This window comes from Myotis yumanensis, unplaced genomic scaffold (assembly GCF_028538775.1).
Source record: "Myotis yumanensis isolate MYYU_CA2020_CCGP unplaced genomic scaffold, mMyoYum1.0.hap1 SCAF_13, whole genome shotgun sequence".
NCBI lineage: Eukaryota > Metazoa > Chordata > Mammalia > Chiroptera > Vespertilionidae > Myotis > Myotis yumanensis.
Window position 1 is genome coordinate 7,591,769 of NW_027223764.1, and position 12,218 is coordinate 7,603,986.

At 45.5% G+C, this 12,218-nt stretch overlaps 1 protein-coding gene across 2 annotated transcripts in view; it reads left to right on the forward strand.

Annotated features, from left to right (window-relative positions):
- SHTN1 (shootin 1) overlaps positions 1-11,612 on the forward strand; it is an 87,626-nt gene extending 76,014 nt beyond the window's left edge. The window contains exon 17 of one of the 2 annotated variants that reach the window (XM_070432185.1): positions 9,846-11,612. In XM_070432185.1, coding sequence (XP_070288286.1) covers positions 9,846-10,068 — 223 coding nt within the window. In that variant the 3' untranslated portion in view covers positions 10,069-11,612. The remainder of the gene's footprint in view (positions 1-9,845) is intronic. The other variant, XM_070432186.1, reaches the window with a different exon arrangement.
- Positions 11,613-12,218: the final 606 nt, after the last annotated feature.

A 12,218-nucleotide genomic window follows, 5' to 3' on the forward strand; every position in this document is an offset into this window, starting at 1 on the left:
TCAAGGTCAAGGGAGGAGATTGATGACAGTAGCCTGGAGCACTCACATTATCACACACACACCAGTCCCTTCTGCTCGCTCCCTTCCCTCCTCCCCCCACTTTAGCCTCTCTGGCCAGGTATCCATCCACCTTTGCCCTTTCCTTTTGCTGTCCCCTCTGCCCAGAGCGCCCTTTCCCCAGCAGCGACGTGACCTACTATCTCATCTCCATCACTTCTTTGCTCAATGTCATCTTTTAAATGAGGCCTACCCTGACCACCCTATTTAAAATTATAACTCATCTTCCTCTACACTTTGATTCCGCCTCAACCTGCTCCATTTTCCCCACAACAGCTATCTTCTAATCTACTATGTGCTTTATTCATTATATTTAATGCTTATTTTCTCCCTTCCCCTGCTCGAACGTAAGCTCCATGAGGGTAGGATTTTTTTGTGCGTCTGTTTTGTTCTCAGGTGTATCTCAAACACCTGGAAAAATTCCTGCCCTGTGGTAGGCTCTCAGGAAATACTTGTTGAATAAATGAACAAATGAGTACATTTTAGTGTCAACAAAACAGTAGAGTATCAATTAAAGTACTCAATTAACCAGCAGTCCCCCATTGTTCAACACTTACACATGTTCATAAGCCAAATATTAGAGATTTTTGTTTGTTGTTTGGTTGGCCTACCTGGTCTTTTAAACATATTTTACGTGCCTAGGAGTCATTTTCCTCCAGCTCAGTCTTGCATACCTTCTGCACCTTTGCACTTACACAAGATAAAGTTATCAGGGACAGTCAGTTGTAGAAGATTCCGGTAGGCTCACTTGATTAGCCTCGGGTAGACAAGAAAGTTTTCTAATCTAAGAAAGGTTGTAAAGTAAGAGTAGAACCAGAGATATTTTCTGCATAAGATCCTCACTTAACCAGAAAATTAAATAACATCGGCTATTCCTGGAAAATTTTTTATTTTAATAAATTCTTAAAATCAACATATGTTGTGTATTCCAAATAATTGAGTAACTCCTGCCTGATAAATTGTAGAGCTAGAGATAAGTTCCTATTTCCTAGGGACTTGTGAGAAGGCAAGACATAGAGTTAGTACTTAATTACAAGGATTAAAATTAACATTTCTGTCACCAGCCTAAGCAAGGTGTTTTATTGTTGCATCCACTTTCTGCTGTACCTCTTTGAGATAGCTCCATCTTTGTATATATTGATTTCAGAGAGGAAGGGAGAGGGAAAGAGAGATAGAAACATCAATGATGTTTTGAACTCCTGTAATTGATGAGAAAGAATCACCGATCGGCTGCCTCCTGCACGTCCCCTCCTGGGGATTGAGCCTGCAGCCCGGGCATATGCCTTTGACTGGAATTGAACCCAGGACCCTTAAGTCCGTAGGCCGACGCTCTATCCACTGAACCAAACCAGTTAGGGCAAGGTAGCTCCATCTTTGATCTAGTTTGAGCTTAGTGTCCATGGGTCATCATGTTTTGGGACATCTCTGTTATAACAGAAGTAGGACAAGAGGGCCTTCAGGGTGGAGAAAGAGGAGAGCAGATCTGAACAGAGCTTTGCATCACCATCAGGCAGAGGTCCAAGAGTATCTTGTATTCTTGCCACCTTGCCTTTTCATCTCGACATCTAGATGTGGCCCTACTCGTCCATACTGAGCTTCCTTCATCCATGTTCTCTTTTTCTACTGATGACTTTCAGGAAGGTGAATATCCTCCTGATAGTTACAACTAAATAAGCAGTCAACCTCAAAGATGGTTTTTCATTTCATCTGGTTACAGTACCGCCATACAACGTTGCTCCAAAGGCGAGAATCCGTTTGAAAGTGAACTCGGGTTGCATTGTACTTGGTATGATTTCAGTGATTCCGTAACTGTGTCCTCATCCCTTGGTCATTCTCGAAGATGCTTTTAAGCCACAATTGCCAGAGACTCTTCTAGTTAACACTTCTCTAGCTCATCATGCTGCTCTTCAATCCCAGATCTCCCCCAAACTCTAAGCTTTATCAAGCTCTTTTAAATTTCCTTTTTACCCACCAGATAGGCAGCTATCTTACCTTTTGGGTTTGGGAGGTCAAAGCAGGTCACATTGTGCCCTGGAAGATGCTTTTATTTAAGAAACAAAATTTAAGAAACAAAAACCCATGTAACAATTACAGGAGTTCAATTAAAAAAATTTTTTATTTCCAATGAAACCATTTTTATTTTAATTTGCATTTAATTTCTAGCTCTGGTGCCTCTAACTACATGTGACTTTTGGCCGCACACAGATTTGTTTTTGTAAGAGTTCATCTTGTTTGAGCCATGAACTGAACACCAAGGGTCGTTGATAAAAGATAAATTTTAGATGTCTCTTGGTTAGTGTGATAGTCAAACATGTCTGTGAAGGAAAAAACAGAATTGCCTTTCAAAGGGTTTTGAACTAAAAGTAAGATTGGTCTGATCGTTGTTTAACCTCTAACTGGTCTCTTCAGTTTTGTTTCATTATCTCCAGGGTGAAGCTAATGTAGAAAAATGAAATGGAGAAGCCCTGCCTTTGAAATATGTCACCAAAGAGCAATTGAGACTCCTAACTTACTTTTAGGGAAACTTGGCTTAAAGCCTTCCCTCAGATAGTGATCTCAGCTAGGAATTAATTTGGTTGGCCATGTAACTGTTCCTTAAGGGAAGTTTGGTTCAGCAAATGGAAATTAGAAGGGTTCTTTTAGCCCCTGTGGTAGAAAGGTCATGTTTTCTTTCCTTATTCCCACCTCCACCGGTTCCTCATCTCCGCCCTCCTTCTTCTCTTCTCCCCTTTTGTGCATGTGGGTGAAGGTGGGTGTGCGCCTGTGGGTGCGTGTGCTGCGCATGGTGTGGGGGGAGAACGGAGGGCCACTTCCTGTGCTTAGTAGACATTTGTTTTCTGAGAAGAGACTGCTAGCTGGCAGAATGGACAGCATGGAAGTTACTGCTTAATCTGATGCTCTTACACAATTAAAGGATTTTGTCTGCTCTCAACTGTAATCTTAGTACCGCCGAATTGTGTCCAGACGCTGCAGGAAGCGGCTCTGCGCGGCGAAGCTCAGCCACAAAGCTGCTCCCTGTGCGCCTGCCCACGGGCCATTAAGTTTTAACAACAAAATTAGCAGACAACTGGATGTTCTGGAAGTCGAGATCCCCTCACTTACTCTTTTTTTTCCTGCCTCCCCCCCAGGAGTTACCCTGTGGATTGGCCGGAAATCCGCTAGGCAGTTTTGTCTCACACGTGTTCTGAGTTGCTGTACAGACGGCAGCTTCTTCCAGGTTAATTGTGGAGACCCTGTTACCCTCATGTTAAAGTTCTGCTGAGTAAATCTCACAGTGACTGTTAGAGTGCTGCTGAGTAATTCTCGGTTCTCTCAAAGAATTAATTGCCGTCTAACATTTGCCTCCAGTTGCTGCAAATACCTGTGATGTTAAGGGACTTAGCATAAAATACATCACTTCTGCCTAGAGAACCAGATTGCTTTTGGTGCTTTGTAAGTTTTTTAAAAAACATCTTTCAGTAGTCTCTGTAGTGTTTGTGTTTCCTTTTATTTGCGTATAGTTAGGTATTTAATTTCTTCAAATAGAAGTAGTCAGCTAAAACGTAAATGCAGTTTCATATGTAAGGACAAATTGACCTAACTTCTGAAACCTGCTAGACACATTTCATCTGAAATCTGCTTGGTCATGCAACTATATGAAAAGACGCACACAGAATTCTCTGTGCCTTCCCCTCTTAAAAGAGAATTTAAAGTATACGATACAGTAAATTTAAAGGGGAATCTTTACAAATTTAAAAACATTGTTCTGAAAATCTAGAATTTAAATGGCCAGTGCTTAGTGCACGACCCCTCTCTTGAGGGGCCAGTATGATATGTGGTAATTTTATGGAAGACTGTTAAGGCTCTTAAAATATTGCTTAAATAACATTCCCTTTTAATAGTCGGGATCTTTCAGGGTCCCTTCAAATGGTGCAAGATTACAAAAAGCTTTGAAGGTAACCCCCCAAAAGTGTGAGACATTTCCGAATGTTTGACCTAAAGTTAATCTTAGTTCCTGCATTATCAGTGTTGGTTTTGTTGGCGAGAACGATCCAGTGTCCCGAGCCTCCGTGGGCCAGTGTATTTGGGGACGTGTAAGTGTCCACAGTCCGACTCCCACTAGCGGAGTGAAGAACTGGGGCGAGGCTTCGTGGCGCGCCCTGGGGCCTGCGAGGCCACCCTGCTAGAGACCTGCACCGAAGAGCAAAATCAAAGCTAGGAGGCAATATCCGAACCCCACCCTATGAAGCCTGGTGCCCAAGCACAAGTCGGGTGCCATTTCAGAAAGCAGCCACATTTTCTCAGCCGCAGGGGGCGTGGACGGACGGGGGTTGGGGGGTGGCACTTGATGATAAAAGGGAAGACCTGACTCCAAACCGCACTTGTACCAGAAGGATCAGAACAATCGCGAAGGGTCCTGCCAAAGCTGAACTTCACGAAGGACTCGGCTCTCATAAGCGAGGAAAAACGCAGCATTCTAATTTTTCAAAAGCACAGCATTGTTTGCATTCAATGAAATTCCTTTCAGAATCAACTTTCCACGTTCCAATTATGTCCAACAAATTCTAGCTAACATTTCGGCTGCAATTCCAATTAACTAATGCCCCAAAGAGCCCTAATCGACACGGTTCTGAGCTCAATTGAGTGCAATCAAAGCTCATGAAATGAAGGGGGAAATGCTTATTTCATGCAAATTCTACATATCGCTCAGGCTTAATTTTACTGATAATATAAAGGTGGGACATTTTGAACATTACAGTGAATGAAACTTTTAAAGCGGCGAGAGTTATTTTATAAAATGCTCCCCCTGAAAAGCTGATTGCCAAACAGTCTAAAAATGGTCTGCGGCATAAATGCCAAGTTCATTTCTATTTCACTTCGGAGGTAACTATCTTTCAAATCGCAACAGCTGGACTATTTAACACAATCTGGTGAATCAAAGTCTCGTTCTTCCCTGGTCTCCCAGTGGGACGTCTGCATTAGTCGGTGGCAGCCATCCAACAAATGACGCACAGCCAGCCGGACGGTCTGAACTCTGTTTCATTTACAAGAAAAATGGATAAAGCCGCAATCATATTTACCACCTTCAAGGACGGAAAACGGCAAGATTTAAGTCTGTCTTTATAAAGTAGTTTCCTGGGGAAACTCCAGCGAGGACGTCAGTTTCATAGTTCCCCTTGTGTAAAAATAACAAGTCTTACTTTTCCCCCACCCCGAACCCCTCCCACAGCTACAACAGCCGCGAAGGGCTGTGGCATTACTCTCGTTCCTTCCAGACACCTGCTTTTCTGGAGATTTTAATACACTTGTCCACAGTTTCCCCAAATACACTTTTAAACATAGAATGACACTGGCTGTATTACTACCAATTCTAATACTTTCAACTATCACGCAGAGCCCATATCTTTGAGCTTGGTGTACTTTTTAAAACCCCATTTTAGCTCAAAGAATAAATTAGTTTGTCCATTCGGGTCAGCTTCTATGAAGGAAAAACAGCTGCAGTTTTTAATGATGAAAAGTAAGTGTTGGACGAGAGAACGCGGCCATGCTTGAAGGTCAGACCTCAGCTCTAGACGTGCATCTGCCCGCCCAGTGAACAGGAAGTCCTCACAGGTGACATTGGCTGGCAAGGCTGTGTCCACGCTGAGCAGTATTTGCGGTTGTGCCTGGCATCCGGCTTTGTGGGGTGGCATAGATTGGTATATTGTCTCCTAGCTTTTGTTTTGCTTTCGATTTTTGTCTTGAAATAGCCCTTAGGCAAATGATCTAAAATGACCCGTAAAAATATCTATTTGAGTGGATCATAAATGACTTACTGGCACATTGTGGTGAGAAAAAAAACAAAACCCGGCAAGAAGTCAAGATTCCACAACTTCAGTCCTGTTGTCTGCTATGAACAAGTGGTTTGCCCTTGGACAATCACTTCACTGCCTTCCTTGGTGTCTTCATTTGACAAGTGAAAAGGGACCAGGGATCCCGGTCAGCTCCGGCATCCCATGCTTTTAGTCTTGCTTTGTCTCACCTGTACCATTCAAGTGGACTTGGCGATCTTGCGGGTTACAGGAGGTCTCCCATACCTTTTGTGAGGACTGAGTTTTAATGCCTCATTTGTGGTCATTGCCCTGAGCCGGAGAATGAAAGGAGAAAAGCTGAACAGAATAACAATAGTATCTTGCAGTTCCTGTTGGATGGTTGCATTGGAGGGCCTGGGGCTTTCACCTGGGGGAACAGCTCCTGTTAACCCGTTAGAAAGCTGCCAGGACAGTTGCCTAGAGCAAGAGCCTGGGTTCTGCTGGAATGCAGCGGAGGAGGAAGGGCCCTCATTGCTGAAGGAGCCCTGGGCAGCTCCCCAGGGGAACCAGGAATGGACCCCATGGCAAACCAGGAGGAACTACAAGTCACATCCACACATACAAAACCCACATGTGTAAAAAGCTTGAAGAGATGGACGTTACATTTCCATATCTGAAAGATGCCACTGCAAACAGGGATTATGAAAGAAATCCTTAAGCATGCCAGAGTTAGCCTGTGGTGCCATTCTTTCCCTAGGACCGTGGTCGGCAAACTGCGGCTCGAGAGCCACTTGTGGCTCTTTCTAAGCCTTAGGAGTACCCTAATTAAGTTAATAACAATGTACCTACCTATATAGTTTAAGTTTAAAAAATTTGGCTCTCAAAAGAAATTTCAATCGTTGTACTGTTGATATTTGGCTCTGTTGAATAATGAGTTTGCTGACCACTGCCCTAGGAGAAGGCGCCTTGGGTAAACAGCGTGGTTTTGGGGAAAAGCGGGAACCTGGAAACAGAGCCCCTGATTCTCATTCTGGCCCTGCCGCTGCTCAGCTTCATGATTTTAGAGCAGGCTCTTCCCCTCTGCAAACGTCACTTTCCTCATCTGTCAAGGGCAGATGGGACCAGATGATCCCCATAGTCCGTGCTAGTCTTAACCCGTTGGGATTCCAGGCAGTGCCCCTGCACCTGCAGAAACGTGTTCCTCTGACTCTCAGTGCATAGATTCAGCAAAATCGCCCACTATGCCTAGTCCAGTGCTAATCAACAAAGGAGTCCTCAGACTGCAGCAGCCTCAGGTGGTTGAATAATAGATGCATCTGCAGTTGAGAAGCCTCCTTCAAGGAAGAGGACCAATTCTGTGGACTGAGACAATTTCAGGACGCGTCAGCCTGACAATATAGTTTCGAGTTTTCGGTTCCATCGACGTCCGTTTGTTGCTGTTGTTAAGCCCTGAGAGCACTTCCTGGAAGTGTTGGGCCTCCAACCGATGAAGAAGGCTCGTTTAGGACGTGCTCACCGCCCCTTCACCTGCAGGCACACCTGGACATGAGACCCCCAGACTCGTGCTGCACGCGTGGTGAAGGTCAGTAGGGGCTGATGGAATTTGCTCCCCTGGACTGAGATGGACACTCCTGTGCGTGCCTAGAGCCGGTTGGCTGGCTTGCCTGCAGTGAGCTCAAACCCAGGACGGTGGCGCCAGCCTGGCGACCTGAGCTGCAGGCTTTGTGGCTTTGTTGCAACCTAGCTCGGCTGCAACTTCATTTCCTAGAATGCCTTTGCCCTTTGGCTTCTGGGTCAGGGAGGCCACAAGAGAGACTTGCATGAGATTGTGAAGGCCAAAGTGACACGGGAGTCTTTCTTTTAACACTCTGAAGGTCCGTGCTGTTCCAGTTCACGCATGTTGTCGCCTCGCTGGCATGTGGCAGCAGCTGGGCCGGGTGCATGTGCATTTCCCCAAGGAAGGGCCCCGGCTTAACCTGCAGGTGGTCTGCATCATCAGGACTAGAGATTGTGAGAGCCACAGGCCGTGCTGTCTTCGGTCTCTTGGGCTTTTCAGCCATCTTTCTTTTCAGTGGCTAGAACTGCTGACTTCCTGCCCAGCATCTGAGGCAGAGGCAGCAGACTGAAGTAGACCACTGCCGGAGGTCTAGCCCCTGCAATAAACCCCTCATATCATCATAGTGGCTGTGCTTCTCTGGCCATATCCCAATAGGTGCAGTCTCGCAGGTGTCAGCCTGGCCCAGAGAACGTCAAACCGGGTACCACTGCGGAAACTGTGTCCCATTCTGATTCCCAAAGTATCGTAACAGACATCTTGGAAAGTGGGTCCTTGGCCGGGGTCGATGAGCAGTGTCTTAGTGTTTCTCATGGCAAGGGCATTGCCAAATGGAGGCAAAAATAAAGGAACTGGTCCTCAGGATAGCCTAGCTTTTCTCTCCGGTCCCTCTCTTGGCTTTTGCCACCTCCGAGGAAGACAGAGAGTTCCGCAAGAATTACTTAACTCATGAGCATGCCACGCAGTATAACGGGATAGCCAGATGGAGTAGTTTTCCAAGATCTGGATAAATCTCATAACACTGGTCAGACAGTGATAAAACCGTGGTCATTGGGAGGATTCTTGGACCTGTGGCTGGACCCTGCAGACTCTTTTTTCTCAATAACTGATCGTTGGTTCTGTTGTTTTGTGGTGTGAGAGAGACCTGCAGACCTACTCACATCGAAGCTGTCGTGTCTGCCCCTTCATCATGAGCCTTTCCCACACAGCTAATGGGCATTGGCTCATTCGCTTACCCCACAGATGGGTCTGCGCCAGGTGCTAGCTGGTGTACACCTGTGAACAAAGCAGAAGAGTTCCTGTTTCGCAGATGCTTACATGGTATTTGAAGAGACAGACGTTAAACAACAAATTGCACAGTGTTTCATTATAACTGCGGTAAAGCCAACAGGAGGCAGTATTGAGTAGGAATAAAGTATCTAACCCGCAGATCTGACCTGCTCCAGGAGTCAGGAATAGTAGAAATCGATGCCAGGTAAAGGGCTGGTAGAAGAGTGGGCAGAGCCTGGCCAAGTGGTAGGCCAGGTCATGCTTTCCAGAGATGGGCAGGCGTGTACTGGCTCATGGTTAGCATCCTGGCGTTTGCCAAGAAAACCAGATGAGTCCGAATAGCCCCTGCCCTGCTGACTACACGCCCCTCAACCTTCAGGCAGTGGCTTCTGACCATGACTTCTCAGAGGAGGAGGTTGCCGACTCCCTAATTTCCTGGCACGTGGCAAGAGCCAAAAGCATTTCGGGGCACCCCTTTCCACGGGGAATTGTCACCCATCAGCTTGAGAAGCCGAGTTGCTTGTGTCGGAAGAGACGAGGAAAGCCTCTGGAAGAGAAGCTGCATGTGACATCCAAGAAGAGATTTCTCAAGAAACATGACTCTCCTTTTTAGAAAAGGTTATGGTAACAGCATGTTAGCATATTCCCTGGGTTCTCCCCGCTGCCCTAGTTCCTCCCCTCGCCCCCAATTCTGAGCAGAGCTCTCCCGGTGTCTCAGCTATCCCTCAGTGATGGGGAGATGTACTTCCCTCCTCCACAGGTCCCCCCAAAGCTAATCTGCAGCCAGATGTGCCAGGGACACGGGGGGGGGGGGGGGGGGGGTTAACTGGCTCTTTGAAGGCGGGGCAGGAGTCTGGCTCAGGCAGTGGGGGGTCTGCACACGCCCCTGAGCTTTGCACTTCCTGAGGAGAGCATGTAATTAAGCAGGTAGGTGCTTGGCTTTTTAACACCTCCGTCGTTAATTGCTCTGACTTCTTCCCGCCTTCTTTCTCCTGGCTTTGTGCTCCTAAATCTGTAACCTAATAGCTTCATTTCTGTAAATGGCTGGCACCTCAAAGACCACTTTGTGCGCATGTTGCTTAGACTTAGAACGTCTTGGGGTGTTTTTTGTTCGTCTGAATCCAGGAGTAGGAAAGACAAATAATTTCCCCTCTGCTTTTAATTATTTTGTTGTTTAACTCTTCATCCCCTAGGCCTCCCAGTGACCCGGGATGGAGGAGACAATACATTGGCAGTGGAAACCAAGCCGAACCAGTTGTAGTTTTAGACCCTGTTTCCACACATGAACCCCAAACCAAAGACCAGGGTGCCGAACAAGATCCAACTCCACGCAAGGATGATGACGGCGAAATTAAACCAGAATATAAAGAAGACAGTGCTGAAAAAATGAGAGACACAGACAGCTCCAGCTGCTGATCCTTGAGCCAGAAGGTGACATGAGGAGAAGTCCGTTTCGACGAGCACATGTTTAGTTCTAGAGACATTCTGTTCTTGTCCCTGGATTCAGAAAACAGGTTCTTCTCTGATGTCACTTTTGTAAGTAGTTCGCCTATCAATATACTAGTAAGTAAGCTGTTTAGCAAAATGCACATTCTATGTAGTTTTTTATATTCATAGGGATAAGGTGGTTTTTTTTTTCCTAATTACTGTATGAAATGTGACTTCTTTTAGAAGGCTACAGAAAATTCAGATGTTTCTATCCTTTTTACTAATGTACATACCACTATTCAAAAGTCATGCTGAAAGTTTGTAGGGCTGTGGATAATTGGATAAACAGAACCGAACAATTTGAGGTGATTTAAAAAGCCCTCAAATGAGCTTCTTTTTCGGATCCAATCCTCTTTGATGGAGAAACCGCAGTAGCATGGGAATTGTTAGGCACTGTGGCATGCAAGTTACTTGCTAGGATATACCGAGATAAACTTAAAATTCAGGAGCTGGCGTCAAACCAGTGGCCCCATAATCAGTGTTAATTATGCACACTGTTACCTATGGGATGAAAATACATGCTGAAGATTGAGTCCAAAACCTCCCAAGGTCTTCGGTGGGAATGCGCTGGTGGCCCAAATGCAGAATCGAGGTGCAGTCCAGTCCTTGAATGTAACAGAGTCTTATCTTGGTAAACCCTCTGCTCTGTGCTATGAGTTCACTGTGTTTTCTCATGTACTCATGGGGCACAGGTACCATATTTCATCATACAGTTCTTACATACAGTGAAGAGCAGCGACAAGCAGACAATTTCCTTTACTGCTGTTCTACATTACACAGGTTTGTTGTTTTTTGTTGCTGTTGTTTTTGTAAAAAATTAAGTGGTAGTTAGTCTCTAAAAATACAATGTTTCGGTCTACCACAGTGAATAAATAGAAATGTAATCAGGGATTAAAAACACACACACACGTATGCAGCTTTTCAAAGTTGATTGTTTCAAAATTGGTGTTTATTTAAAATAAGTGGTCATGTACTTGAATGCATTTTTTTACGACAGTGATTCAGTAATGGTAATTTTGCTATTAAAGGAAGTGAAAGGTTTCGTTTTGTTAGCCGAGAGCTCAGCATGTAGCTGTCAGGTGTTGCTCACCTAAGGGCAAGAGAAAATGATAGTAATAATTGCAGTAGTTGTATTGTACTTGATTTTTGCACGTGTGCTAAGCATAGGCTTGAAGAGGTAGGCAGGCAGGTACGCGTCCTTCCTCGATTTGGACACAATGATCTTCCTGTGGGTTCGTTATGCTTGACTGTTGCTGTGTTCTTCCCGGGACGACTTTACAGTTACTTAGCAGTTTACTCCTGGGAAATGAAAGTGTGATGTTTTCCACTGTAACGCTCTCTAACGGGATGCTGCTGTGTGTGATATGCTCACTGCTAACTTCATTCATTCACCTAAACAAGCTCTGTTCTGCTGTAATGAGTGAGCCCTCCTCACCCCACTTATTAAAAAGCACCCACAGATTCCCACTAAACGTCATTTGTGGTTATTGACATGTTTGGTTCAGTTCCCCAAATCGGACATTCTTTAAAAAGGGAATAACAGGAGCGCTGATAACGTCCGTTATTTTTAATAACCCACAAAGTGGTGTATTCTGAGGACTGTATTCCCTGTTGCTTTGTGCTGTCCTCCCTCCTGTGTCTGTCATCAGCCCACAGGGGCGTGTCATCCACATTTAGCACCAGGAGGATGTGTGCTCCGTTCCCTGGTTCATCACACACGTGACAGAATGGTGCAGTTATAGAAGCAGCCTCGCTTCCAGGGTCGGAAGTGACTATGTGGTGGGATGCCTTAGGCCAGGCAGCAGGCAGTAACTGGTATTTTGACTGTTCTTGCCTTTTCTTTTCTTTTTTTTTTAATCCTCACCCGAGGATATATTTCCATTGATTTTCAGAGAGAGTGGAAGAGAGAGGGAAACACATAGATTGGTTGCCTCCTGCACGCATCCCAACCAGGGCCCAGGTTAGGGAGGAGCCTACAACTGAGGTATGTGCTCTTGACTGGAATCAAACCCGGGACCCTTCGGTGCGCAGACCAGCTAGGGCAGGAGTGTTCTTGCCTTTTCTAAGCTGCTTCCTTT